Source organism: Scyliorhinus canicula, chromosome 19 (assembly GCF_902713615.1).
Source record: "Scyliorhinus canicula chromosome 19, sScyCan1.1, whole genome shotgun sequence".
In the NCBI taxonomy this organism is placed as follows: domain Eukaryota; kingdom Metazoa; phylum Chordata; class Chondrichthyes; order Carcharhiniformes; family Scyliorhinidae; genus Scyliorhinus; species Scyliorhinus canicula.
Window position 1 is genome coordinate 36149328 of NC_052164.1, and position 14675 is coordinate 36164002.

The window sequence follows — 14675 nt, forward strand, 5'->3', positions numbered from 1 at the left end:
TCTTCCATAGTCTGCTTTATTGCTGCTTTAATGTCAAAACCAGGAGCCTATCCATATTGCTTACTGTCCTTACTGGACTCCTGCACAGTCCAGTAATTAAATTCCCAACACAGATTGTGGAAATTCCAGGCGGTGTATGTGCAGCCTTCTGTATAGTCTGCTAAATTCTATTATATACTCCTCCATAGAGATATCCTCTGTTTTCCGGAATCTATCAAATTCTGACCAGGCTTCATATGCACTTAACAGGTCATCCTTTTGATAAATATTGTCCATAATCCATAATAGAGTCTCCAGACCTTCTTCGGTTCCAGTTCAGAAAATACTTTGCTTCGGATTTTACTCTCAAAAGGTAGAGAAAGAGCCAATCCAATACCTTGTTTCCTCTTTCCCAAGACAGGTGTGTATATGGATTTCAGTAAGGCGTTTGATAAGGTTCCCCACGGTAGGCTATTGCAGAAAATAAGGAAGTATGGGATTGAAAGTGATTTAGCGGTTTGGATCAGTAATTGGCTAGCTGAAAGAAGACAGAGGGTGGTGGTTGATGGCAAATGTTCATCCTGGAGTTCAGTTACTAGTGGTGTACCGCAAGGATCTGTTTTGGGGCCACTGCTGTTTGTCATTTTTATAAATGACCTGGAAGAGGGTGTAGAAGGATGGGTTAGTAAATTTGCAGATGACACGAAGGTCGGTGGAGTTGTGGATAGTGCTGAAGGATGTTATAGGATACAGAGGGACATAGATAAGCTGCAGAGCTGGGCTGAGAGTTGGCAAATGGAGTTTAATGCGGAAAAGTGTGAGGTGGTTCACTTTGGAAGGAGTAACAGGAATGCAGAGTACTGGGCTAATGGCAAGATTCTTGGTAGTGTAGATGAACAGAGAGATCTCGGCATCCAGGTACATAAATCCCTGAAAGTTGCCACCCAGGTTAATAGGGCTGTTAAGAAGGCATATGGTGTGCTAGCCTTTATCAGTAGGGGGTTTGAGTTTCGGAGCCACAAGGTCATGCTGCAGCTGTACATAACTCTGGTGCGGCCGCTCCTGGAGCACTGCGTGCAGTTCTGATCACCACATTGTAGGAAGGATGTGGAAACTTTGGAAAGGGTTCAGAGGAGATTTACTAGGATGTTGCCTGGTATGGAGGGAAGGTCTTACGAGGAAAGGCTCAGGGACTTGAGGTTGTTTTCATTAGAGAGGAGAAGGCTGAGAGGTGACTTAATAGAGACATATAAGATAGTCAGAGGGTTAGATTGGGTGGACAGTGAGAGTCTCTTTCCTCGGATGGTGATGACCAACACGAGGGGACATAGCTTTAAATTGAGGGGTGGTAGATATAGGACAGATGTCAGAGGCAGTTTCTTTACTCAGAGAGTAGTAGGGGTGTGGAACGCCCTGCCTGCAACAGTAGTAGACTCCCCAACTTTAAGGGCATTTAAGTGGTCACTGGATAGACATATGGATGAAAATGGAATAGTGTAGGTCAGATAGGCTTCAGATGGTTTCACAGGTCGGCGCAACATCGAGTTCCGAAGGGCCCGTACTGCGCTGTAATGTTCTAGTTACCTTAGTCCACATAACAACTGCACTTCTCCATTGGTCGTATGATACCCTTTCAGAAAATAATGCCGGACAGTTATATCCGGCCATCTTTATCCGAGGTTCAGCTATACTTTTTTTCCTTCTCACTCACTCCTTGGTTAATGCAGAATTTTTTTTCTTCTGGAAAAGTTGTACCTTTCAACCCTTTACATTTACACAGAAACCATCCTCTGCTACCACCGTTATCCTTTGGCTGCTGTTGAGTAAAGAGTCAAGAGCTCTGCTCCTCTTCCCAAACACCTTTATTTTTCTTTGAACACATTCTGCACCACACTCTATCATCACATCACATGCTCCAAAGGCCACCTGTAGCCTCTTTACATATCAGTGTCAATTATTGGATCAATGAGACATCTAATTGGAATGTTTCTTAACCTATTCCTTAACAAAAGGCAGAGCGGGTGGAGATGGAAAGTCTAGTGGAGGAGATCCTGCACTAAATCTTTAAAGTCTGGGAAGACATACATATGCCTAAAACTGTCAAAGTGATAACTGGGCAGTCTGCTGGTGTCTTCTGTATAAGCAGAAGAGGATGACGGAACTTGTCACAGTCGACATGCAGGAAGTTTATCGTACCCTTTTTCACTGATCAACTGTTGTACAGTTTCTTGCTTGTAGTGTCCTCTTTCAAGTGGAACAGTATAAGGAGGACCCGGAGGTGGGACTGCCTTCTGCAGATGGAGTTCGGATTGTTATCCACGGGGAAAGCGGTTCGGCAGCTGAGGAGGGTGAGAGGGGTGGTTTATGAATATGGTGAGAAGGCGAGCAAGATGTTGCCGCACCAATTGAGGAAGCAGGAGGCAACGAGGGAGATCAGGAAAGTAAAGGATAGGGGGAGCGTGGTTCTGGACCAGGTGGGGGTTAATGGGGTGTTAAGGGATTTTTACAGTAGGCTGTATGAGCTAGACCCCCCCCCCCCTCCCCCCCCCGGGGCCGGGGATGAGGTGGTTTCTGGAGGGGTTAGAGTTCCCCAGGGTGGAAGAGGAAATGGTGGAGGGGCTAGGTGTTCCCATTGGGCTGGTAGAAGTGGTGGAAGGGCTGGAGATGATGCAGTCGGGCAAGGCCCCGGGCCTGGACGGATACCCAGTGGAGTTCTATACAATGTTTTTGGGGGGGTCCTGGGGCCCTTGTTGGTGAGGCCATTGGCCATTTAACAAGTTGAGAGAGTGGGAGGGGAGAGAGAGTGCTCCCCCCCCCCCCCCCCCCCCCCACAGAAGACGTTGCAGGTCTCGATTTCCATGATTTTGAAACGGGATAAGGATCCGGAGCAGTGTGGATCGTATAGGCTGATCTCACTGATAAATGTGGATGCCAAGTTATTGGCCAAGATCTTGACCTCAAGAATTGAGGACTGTGTGCCTGGGGTGATAAGGGAGGACCAGACGGTGTTCGTGAAGGGGAGGCATCTGGCACCTAATATCAGGTTATTAAATGTGATAATGATGCCCCCCAAGGGACGAGAGGTGGAGGTCGCCATGGAAGCGGAGAAGGCCTTCGATCGGGTGGAGTGGGACTATTGATTTTGGGGCGGTTTGGGCAGGGTTTTGTGGATTGGGTCCATCTGCTGTACCAGGCATCGGTGGCGAGTGTGCGGACGAATCGGTTAAGTTCCAACTATTTTAGGCTGCACCAGGGAACGAGGCAGAGTTGTCCACTCTCCCCACTGCTCTTTGCCCTGGCTATGGAGTCGTTGGCGATGGCACTGAGAGCGTCGAGGGACTAGCAGGGGATAGTGGTGGGGGGGGGGAATGGAACGCAGGGTTGCGCTTTACACTGACAATTTTTTACTGTATATCCTGGACCCATTGGGTGGTATTGGGGGATTATGGGAACCTTAAGAGGAATTCGGACAGTTTTCGGGGTATAAATTGAACATGGGGAAGAGTAAGGTCTTTCCGATCTAGGCAAGGTGGCAGAAGAGACTGGGAGAGATGGCGTTCAAGGTGGTGGTGGAAGAAAGTTTTCGATATTTGGGCATCCAGGTGGAGTGGGGATGGGAGCAGCTGCATAAGTTAAATCTGGCTCGGTTTGTGGAGGAGATGAAGGGGGAATTTAGGGGCAGGGTGTGGTAGTCACCACTAGTAGTCTTATATGTATTACGGTACGACCCGTATAGTAGAGATACATGGGTAAATCCCTGCCTGCTGGCTTCGCCCATGTGTGTGTGATCGCTGGTGCTGCAGCCATTCTGGCTCCAGCTACAGGAGGCACAACATCTTTGCTCAATAAAGCCTCGATTATTCCACTACTCTCGTCTTTGTGGTAATTGATAGTGCATCAATTTATTGAGCAAAGATTTTTTAAAACAATGGTTTTTTTCTTACGGCCGCTCGGCGCATCTGGGCCGGAGAATCGCGGGAGGCTGCACAAAACAGCCCCTGACCGGCGCCACGCCAACGGAGAATCACGTGCCGGCGTTGGGGCGGCGTGGCCTGGTCGCGGGGATTCTCCAGCCCGGCCCAGGGCTGGGAGAATCTCACCCCTGATTTTTTCAAGTTTATGACTTTTTACGACTGAAAATTAAAACAATTTCAGTTGAACATGCGCATCCTTACATTTACAAACAATTTTTGTTTTAAATGTATACCTATTTCTGAAATTTAAACAAGTGTGGAAAAACTGCAATCTTGATTTTCATTTACAAACTATGACTTTAGACGAGATGAAGTAACTTGTCAAACACATAAAATGTCACATTATTTTTTACTGGCTCCATTGCATTGCACTATCCAAACATCCAAGTCATCTCCTTCTCCATTCTCACCAAAACACTTAATTCCTGGTTTCCACAGAGTGGTGACACAAAGTGATGACTCTCGGTTCCTTCCAGGGTTGACATGTGTCAGCCCTATTGACTGGCCTCGTTTGATCAGTATTACACGCCGACAAACCTGGTCTGGCATTGACCAGCACATTGCCCAGCCTTGCGCTGCCCGCCCCCTCAAACACCACAACCAATCGGAGACTGCACGCAGCCAGCAATCTATCAGGTGGTCACTGATGGGGACTTCTTCCCGCGATCGAAGCGCCACAAGCAATCGCTCCGTGACCCTCCCGCGACCCACCCGAGGGTCACGACCCCGAGTTTGAAAAACCCTGAGTTACAGGATAAGGTAGTGTTGAAAACGGGAGTGGGAGGGGAGGAGAATGTATCGGAAATATATAAGGAGCTGATGGATGGACTGGGATGGAGCCCCGATAGGGGAGGTTAAGCGGAAGCTGGGTTGGGAGTTGGAGGCTGGGTTATGGCCCTGAGGAGAGTCAATGCGTCTTCATCGTGTGTCAGGCATTGCCTTATACAATTTAAGGTGGTCCACAGGACACATATGACTGTGGTCCGATTGAGATGGTTTTTTGAAGGGGTGGAGGGGGATGGGTATGGGCAGTGTGTGGAGGGGGATGGGTGTGGCCAGTGTGTGGGTGATCCTGCGAATCATGTCCATATGTTTTCAGCATGTCCGAAGCTTGGGGGATTGCCAACGTCATGTTGGAGGTACTGAAGATAAGGGTGGTGCCGAGTCCAGTGACTTGGTGTGCCAGAAGACCCAGGGGTTCAGGGGCAAGAGAGGCCGATGTCTTGGCCTTTACCTCTCTGGTAGCCCGGAGACAGATCTTGCTAGCATGTAGGGACTCGGAACCCCCAAAGTCGGTGGTGTGGGTTGGTGGCATGGTTGAGTTTCTCAGGTTTGAGAAGATCAAGTTTGCCCTGAGACGCTCGATGCTAGGGTTTGCCCAGAGGTGGCAGCTGTTTATCGACTTCTTTGGGGAAACGTGTAGCTAGTGGGAGATTTAAATAGGTTGGGGTTATTTTCCTTGGAACAAAGAAGACTGGGGGTTGACTTAATTGGGGTGTACAAAATTATGAGGGGAAAAAATAGAGTGGACAAGATTAAATTGTTTCCCTTGGTGGAGAATTCTATACGGTGTAGAGGGGACATAAGGAAGAATTTCTTTTATGGAGAGGGTAGTGGGTGTCTGGAATTCGCTGCCTGAGTTGGTGATGGAGGCAGAGACCTCAAACTCTTTTAAAAAGTACCTGAACCTGCACCTTAAGTGCTCTAAGCTTCAGGGCTATGGACCGGGTGCAGGAAAGTTGGGTTAGAAAGGACATCTGGGTGTCCTCTGGCTGCCATTGACAAGATGGGCCGAATGGCCTCCTTCTGTTCTGTAACTTTTCTATGATTCTAAGGGTCTCTAGCGGAAGCTCCTGGAAGCTTGGGATTATGAGCTGGAGTGGTGGCTGTGGACACTGTGACACAAACAATACTATGGATAGCACGGATACATACGTGGTTACACCACAGGCTAAGACTTCACAAATAGGAAGATATTGGGTGACCACTAGGCCAGTGCAGGAATCGACGGTGGACATTCCCTTGTAAAGTAGATGTGCCGTTTTGGATGCTACTGGGGGTGGAAATCGTATCTCCGGGAAAAGCAGCAACAGCCAAACTCGTTGCACCATGGTTGGTTTTGCTGCACAGGGAAGGTATAGAAAGTATGGAAATGCAATAGTTATAGGGGAAACAATTGTCGGCGAATAGGTTGGTGTTTCTGTGGCCCCAAATGAGACTCCAGGATGGTATGTTGCCTCCCTTGTGCGAGGATCAAGAGTGTTTCAGAGCAGCGACGGGACATTCTGGAGGGGGGAGGGTGAACAGCCAGTGGTTGTGGTACACATTGGTACAAACGTCATAGGTTTAAAAAAAGGGATGAGGTACTAAAAGCAGCATATAGGGAGTTAGGAAGTAAGTTGAAAATAGAACCTCAAAAGGTAGTGATCTCAGGATAACTATCAGTGTCATGTGGTAGTCAGAACAGAAATAGCAGGATATATCAGATGAATACCTGGGTGAAGAGAGGGTTTCAGATTCTTGGGATATTGGGATTGGTTCTGGGGAATTGGGACCACTACAAACTAGATGGGTTACACCTGAACAGTACCAGGACTAATGTCCTTGGGGAGTATTTGCTAGATGACTGGGGCGGGTTTAAACTAAAATTACAGGGGGGGATGGGAACCTATGCAAGGAATCAGAGGGGAAACATGGATACAAACAAAAGACAGAAAGGGGAGTAAAAAGTGATAGGCAGATAAATCAAGTGCCAGAATCAAACAGAACCACGGTGAAAAATAATGGGAATGGGACCAGGAATCTAATAAGACAAGCCTTATGGCTTTATGCCTTAATCCACAGAGCATTCGCAATAAAGTGAATTAATTAATGACGTAAATGGGTATGATATGGTCAGGATTATGAAGACATGGCTTCAGGATGACCAGGGATGGGAACTGATCATCAAGGGGTATTCAGAATTTAGGAAGGACAGCCAAAAAGGAAATGGCGCAAACAGATCATCTGTAATTATGTGTGACTTTAATGTGGATTGGACAAATCAAATTGGTACTCGATGGAGTTCAGAAGGGTGAGAGGGGATCTCATTGAAACTTGCAGAATACTGAGAGACCGAGATAGAATGAACGTGAAGAGGATGTTTCCACTAGAACCCAAGGGCAGAGCCTCAGACTGAAGGGACGATCCTTCAGTACCGCAGCACGGTAGCACAAGTGGATAGCACTGTGGCTTCACAGCGCCAGGGTCCCAGGTTCGATTCCCCGCTGGGTCACTGTCTGTGTGGAGTCTGCATGTTCTCCCCTTGTCTGTGTGGGTTTCCTCCAGATGCTCCAGTTTCCTCGCAGGTTAGGTGGATTCGCCTTGATAAATTGCCCTGTGACCAAAAAGGTTAGGAGGGGTTATTGGGTCACGGGGATAGGGTGGAAGTGAGGGCTTAAGTGGGTCAGTGCAGACACGATGGGCCGAATGGCCTCCTTCTGGACTGTAAGTTCCACGTTCTATGTTAATACAGAGATGAGGAGAAATTTCTTCAGCTGGAGAATCTATGGAACTTACTGCCGCAGAAAGCTGTGGGGAACAAGTCACCGAGTGTCTTTAAGACAGAGAGAGATAGGTTCCTGATAAGGCAGGAGAATGGGGATGAGAAACATATCAGCCATTATTGAATGGAAGAGCAATCTTGATGGGCAAATGGCTTAATTCTGCTCCTTTGTCTTATGGTCTAATACTATCAAAGTGAATTCCTGGAGTGTGTACGGGATGGTTTTATTGACCAATACGTTTAGGAACTAACCAGAGAACAGGCTATCCTGAACTGGGTATTGTGTAATGGGTAAGGAATAATTGGAAATCTAGTTGTGCGATATACCTCGGAGATGAGCGAGCATAATATGATACAATGTTCCATCAAGATGCAGTGTGACGTAGATGCTGAGACGAAGGTCCTGAATCTAAATAAAGGAAACTAAGATGATATGAAGCACGTGTTGGCTATAATGGATTGGGGAACATTACTTCTTTTTTAAAAAAAATAATTTAGAGTACCCAATTCATTTTTTCCAATTAAGGGGCAATTTAGCATGGCCAATCCACCTACCCGGCACATCTTTGGATTGTGGGGGCGAAACCCACGCAAACACGGGGAGAATGTGCAAACTCCACACGGACAGTGACCCAGAGCCGGGATTGAACCTGGGACCTCGGCGCCATAAGGCAGCAGTGTAACCACTGCGCTACCCTGCTGCCCTAGGGAACATTACTTAAAGGGATGATGGTGAATAGGCAATAGCAAACATTCAAAGAGCGCAAAAATAAAACTGGAACGGTGGCCAAACCATGGCTTTCAAGGGAGATGAGAGGCAGTATTAGATCCAAGGAAGAGGCATACAAATTAGCCAGAAAAAACAGCAGACCTGAGGAATGGGAACAGTTTAAAATTCAGCAAAAGAGGCCATAAAGGATTGATTAAGAAAGTACGAGAGGAAGCTACAGGAAACATAAAAACTGATTGTAAAAGCTTCTATAGGTATGTGAAGAGAAAAAGATTGGTGAATACAAATGCAGATGCCTTGCAGTAAGAAACAGGGTAATTTATAATGACAACAAAGAAATGGCTGACCTACTAAATACATACTTTGGTTCTGTCTCCATTAAGGAGGACACAAATAATATACCAGAAATGTTGGGGAACACAGGGTTTAATGAGAGGGAGGAACTGAAGGAAATCAGTCTTAGTAGGGTAATGGTGTTGGGGAAATTGATAGGATTGAAGGCCGATAAATCCCCAGGCCTGATAATTTACAGCCCAGTGTACTTAAGGAAACGGCCCTAAACATAGTGGATGCATTGGTGGTCATCTTCCAAGGTTCTATGGACTCTGGAACAGTTGCTACAGATTGGGGGGTAGCTAAGATAATGTAATCCCACTATTTAAAAAGAGAGAAATAGAGAAAACTGGGAATTGTAGATGTGTCAGCCTGACCTTGGTCGTGAGGGAAATCATAAGATTCCATTGTAAAAGATTTAATAGCAGAGCATTTGGAAAACAGTGGCAGGATCAAACAGACTCAGCATGGATTTACGAAAGCGAACTAAAGCTTGACAAATCTACTGGAATTTTTCAAAGATGTAACTAGTAGGGTTGAAGGGGAGTCAGTTGATGCAGTTTATTTGGACTTTCAAAAGGCTTTTAACAAAGTCCCACACGAGAGACTAGCGTGTAAAATTAAAGGGCATGCGATTGGGGGTAGCATATTGAGATGGATAGAAAACTAGTTGGCAGGCAGGAAACAAAAATTAGGAATAAAGCGGTCTTCTTCCAAATAGCAGGCAGTGACTAGTGGGGTACCTCCGGGATCAGTGCTAGGACTTCAGATATTCACAATATTTTTATTAATGATTTAGGTGAGGAAACTAAATGTAAAATCTCCAAATTTGCAGGTAACACAAAGCTGGGTTGTGAGCTTGTGAAGAGGATACAAAGATGCTTCAGTGTGATTTCGACAAGTTGAGTTAGTGGGCAAATGCAATATAATGTGAAGTTATCCACTTTGGTATCAAAAACAGGATGTCAGATTTTCTGAATGGCTACAGATTGAGAGAGGGGAATGTGCAACCGGATCTGGGTATCCTTGTACACCAGTTGCTGAAAGCAAGCATGCAGATGCAGCAGGCAGTAAAGAGAGAGAGGAATGTGCAACAAGATCTGGGTGTCCTTGTACACCAGTTGCTGAAAGTAAGCATGCACGTGCAGCAGGTGGTAAAGAAGGCAATGGTATATTGGCCTTTGTAGCGAAAGGATTTGAGTACAAGAGCTGCAATTATACAGGGACTTTGTGAGGCCACACCAGGAACCAGGCGGGATGAATCAGGGAAGTTGGACAAAATGGCACTTCAATCTGCAAAGGAACCTTTCCTGCTGAGCTTGCCAGCAGGAAATGGCTCTTGGAAGTGCGGCCTTGGCAGAGAGAAACTCCCTGAGGCCAAAAAAACCGGCAAAGTGCCGTTAAATAGTGGGGTGTTTCTCGGCCCGGCAGCTGCCGATAAACACCCCACTGAATGTGACCAAACCTGGACATAGATTTTATTCCGGTTAAATCACACCCAAAGACTGTACAGAGTACAGAATTTACTGGTTGTTCCAAGCCGGCGGGAAATTCCGGTCCCACGCCGGCACACGGGTTTGCCTGCGAAAAGGGGTGCTGTCAATGGGAAATCCTGTTGACAACAGTGGGACCGGTAGATCCCACTGGCAGCTGTCTCCGCTGCCGAAAAACATGCAGCGGGATGGTGGGAAAATTCCAGCCGTGGTCTCACTAGTGCCCTGTACAGCTGCCATATGTACAGCTGTACATTCTCCCGGGGAGAATGTGCAAACCCCACACAGATAGTGACCTGGGGCTGGGAATGAAACCGGGTCCTCAGCGCCATGGGCAGCAGTGCTAACCACTTCGCACCACTGTTACCAACATTTAATTTGCCTTCCTAATCACTAGTATGCTGTACCTGCATACTAAATTTGTGATTTATGTATCAGGACACACAGGTCCCTCTGTGCCACTGAGTTGTGTAATCATCTCCATTTAAATAGTATTTCTATTTTTCCTGCCAAAATGAGCAAGTTCATATTTACCCAAGTTATACTCCAATCTGCCAATTTTCTGCCCATTCACTTAACCTATCTATATCCTTTTTCAACCTACTTTCCTATCTATCTTGGTGCCATCAGCAAACTTGTCTACCATATATTCTATCCCTTCATCCAAGTCATTGATTATAGATCGTAAATAGTTGAGGACCCAACACTGATCCCTGTGGCAGTCTACTGGGTAGTTTGCCAATCCCAAAAAGACCCATTTATCTCCATGTTCTGCTTCTTGTTAGTTAGCTATTCCTTTAACAGTGCTAATATGTTAACCCTTACACCATGTGCTCTTGTGCGTGACATGTAATGTGGCAACATATCAAATGCCTTTTGGAAATCCAAGTACATTACATCTAGCGGTTTCCCTTTATCCACCTTGAATGTTACTTTGTCAAAAAACTAACAAATTAGTTAAACATGATTTCCCTTTCACAAAGCTCTGTCTGATCACATTGTGAATTCCTAAGTATCCTGTTATAATCTTCTTAATTAGGAATTCTAGCACTTTCCTCTGACATATTTTAGACTAACAGAAAAACTCTGGTCTTGGTTTTGACTTAACCAACCGGTTTGCATTCTGTTAACACAGGTACAAGTATTTTCCATTTTGAAAATAAGTTGATTTGTGTCAAGCGTAGAACAAAACAAAATGAGTAAACTAATTGTTTTGTGTGGAATAATTTTACAGGAATGTGATCATTCCAAATATCAGGTCAATCATCTACCAGGCATCAAAACATTTCTTTACTACATTTAATTATGGAAATAGATCACTCATACCGGTTAGGGTTGTTCTGAGACCCAGCAAGTTGCTTATAATCATCTCCAGATGTTGACCAAGGAACATAGAACAAAGAGGAATCGGGAGTGGTCGACACTGATGCATTGTAAGGCTGATGTGAATCAATATTCTCTTCATATTGAGGTACCTAATCCAGATGCAAGACCAAAAATTTTAAACCTATTGAAATGCAGTGATCTAGATTAAATATTAGTCCTTCCAAGATTTTTTCAGAAAGTATAAAGACAGGTTACATCTTCATTCTCCACATAGCGCTGGTTAAATGAAATCAGCAAAACTGTCCATACTGTCAAAAAGAGTAGCTTTAAAAACTGAACAAAACAATTAAATTTATAAAGCACCTTTAACTTAATAAAATGCTCAAAAGGCACTTCACAGGAACTGGGGGCCGGATTAGCTCAGCGCGGATTCAATTAACATACCGGCTGAGGTTATTCATGAAGCCCCTGCCTTCTTAACCTTGCCCCTCGACTGAGGTGTGGCGATCCTCAGGTCAAATCACCACCAGTCAGCTCTCCCCCTCAAAGGGAAAAGCAACTTACAGACAACTGGGACTATGGCAACTTTACTTTCTAAAACAAGGTACAACAGTCACAAAAATAGATATCTGCAACAAATGCTGATGTCACAGAATCATGGAATGGTTACAACACAAAAGGTCATTCGGCCTGTTATGTCCATGCTGATTCAAAGGAAGAGAAATTCATCTGTAGTATAAATTTTTGTGATTGTTTTGAAGTTTGAAATTCTTGGGTTGTCAGATGAGTGTCAGATGAGAAGCCACGGCTCCTAGAAGCCATTGCTACATTTTCCTATCCTCTCTACATAATATTAGCGGGTGGAGTTTCTCATGAAATAGTGAAAATTGTTTCAAAATTTATCAGTAGCATTCAGGATTAAGTTTCAGTGATCACTAAATAATTTGAACATTAACAAGTAAAACAGTTTCTATTCAGGAAATTGAACAGCGCTTCATAATAGGAACATGCAATATAACTGGTGGCATTTGTAGCAATCTAGAATCGGGGAAATCCAACAACATGACAGAATCAAATATCCCTTTCATGCAGCTGCTAAGTGACAATCCCAAAAGATATACTGCGGGATTCTTCCCTACCCGGCAGGGCGGGCCGTACCGATGCCGAGGAGTGGCATGAACTACTCCGGTGTCGGGCTGCCCAGAAAGTGCGGAATCCTCCGCACCTTCAGGGGCGAGGCCGGCGGGGTTGGCACCGTGCCGAAAGGCTTCTCCGCGCCACTATGGCGGACAACTACACCGGCTGGCGCAAAGGGAGAGTGCCCCCACGGCACAGGCCCGCCCGTGGATTGGTGGGCCCCGATTGTGGGCCAGGCCACCGTGCCCCCCCCCCTCCCATCCTCAGGCCAGATTCCCCTGCGCACCCCCACCCCCGAGGACTCCGCAGGCCGCTTGCAGAGCCAGGTCCTGCTGGTACGGACCTGGTGTATTTTACGTCAGCGGTTTCCGCCGAAAACGAGCGGCCACTCGGCTCATCGTGGGCCGGAGAATCGACGGGGCGGCCACCGTCAACAGCTCCTGACTGGCGCGATTCCCGCCCCAGCAAAAAATCGCCGCTGGAGAATCCGGCAGCCGCCGTCGGTGCGGGATTCACGCCTCCCCCCCCCCCCCGGTGATTCTCCGGCCCGGCGGGGAGTCGGCGAATCCTGCCCTATAATGTCCCCATCTTTCTTCAAAGATGGAAGGTGAACTTGGCATACAATGCACCCGGGTTAAAATTCCCGATTACAGAGTGGAAGATGCTTGCAGCATACATATTCTGGCCATTAGGTTACTTTCAAGGCTATTGGCGAGACCACTATTGTGTACAGTATTGGTTTCCTTATATAAGGATGTAAGCAATTCAGATAAGTTGTCTATGAGGAAAGATTGGACAGGTTCAATCTGTATGATGGAGTTTAGAAGAGGTGACTTGATTGAAACACAAGAACCTGAGGGTATATGAGGAAAGGATGCTTCCTCATGTGGGTGAATCTAGAATCAGGGGTCAATGTTTGGGTCACTCATTTAAAACAGAAATTCTCTTCTCATACAGAGTTGTGAATTTTTGGAAATCTCTTCCTTAAAAGGCGATGGAAGCTGAGTCTTTTAATATTTTTAAGGCAGAAGTAGATAAGATTCTTTATAAGTAAGGAGTGAAAGATTATAGGGGTAGGCACGAATATGGAGAAATCAAATCAGCCATGATCGTATTGAATGGTGAAGCAGACTAGAGGGACTGAGTGACCTATTCACTCTCAGAATTTGCATGTTCATATATATCTAGACGCTTGCTGTGGGAGTAAGAGCAGGCTGGACGCTGTTCGGCTTCCATAAGTAGAGTCACAATGCCAACCCACTGGCATTTTCCCACTAACCATGAAAAGCGATTCCAGAAAATAATATTTAAAAAATGGGGAGGGAAGGAGTATCAACCTGGAATTTCTGAAGATCCACATGTCTCTTCTTCCCTGATCTTACAGGCTGATTTGTGCAGTAGTAACAGGCTGATTTGTACAATAGTAACTGCATAAGTCATGAACTTGCTGTTATTTTACCAGGTAGATTTAGCTCACACTTGAATTCCATTGTGTTAACTTGCACTATTTTAAATGCTGTTTTTGTAACCAAAGACATAATGTATTCCAATTAGAATACAGAAAATAACTTACGTGTGCTTTGTAAGGACTGAAGAATGAATTGCAATTGACCAACGAATCACTGAATACATCTGTTGATCTGCTGTTAGCATCAATACCATTGTAGTAACGATTCACGCTTTTCAAAATAGCTTTAGGCTGAAAAATAAGCGAAAACCCATATGTACTTTTGACCTTGGGTATTTAAAAAATATTCAGTTAGAATTAACAATAATTTTTATTTGTTAGTATATTGAATTTTGGGGAAATATACAATCCCAATGATTACCTACCTTCAAGTCTTTCACTGTTTCCTTATATATTCAGCTGTGAGTGAATTACATATGTTCAGCTATGAGTGAATTACAGTGTGTTTTTATAAAGTATGACTGCCTCCTACTACCTTGATTTTCCTGGTGAGGTCAGTGAACTTCTCCTCAGCATTGAGAAGCCACATAGGGATTAGCAGAGAACCTGCCAGGACCACCCCCCTTCAATTCAATGTGGATCATGCCTTTTGCATGCTTCCATCCCTTGTGACCAATATCTGGATTACCAGCATTTATCCAATAACACTGTGCACTATACAAACACAGCAATGATCCAAATGGTTTAAAAT

General features: G+C 45.4%; 1 protein-coding gene across 4 annotated transcripts in view; it reads right to left on the reverse strand.

The window, feature by feature from the left end:
* Positions 1-14675, reverse strand: part of moto (minamoto) — a 122843-nt gene that overhangs the window by 102234 nt on the left and 5934 nt on the right. For 3 of the 4 annotated variants that reach the window (XM_038778438.1, XM_038778437.1, XM_038778440.1), the window contains exons 2-3: positions 14090-14215; positions 11380-11528 (exon numbers count right to left, since the gene is read on the reverse strand). In XM_038778438.1, coding sequence (XP_038634366.1) covers positions 11380-11528; positions 14090-14215 — 275 coding nt within the window. The remainder of the gene's footprint in view (positions 1-11379; positions 11529-14089; positions 14216-14675) is intronic. The other variant, XM_038778439.1, reaches the window with a different exon arrangement.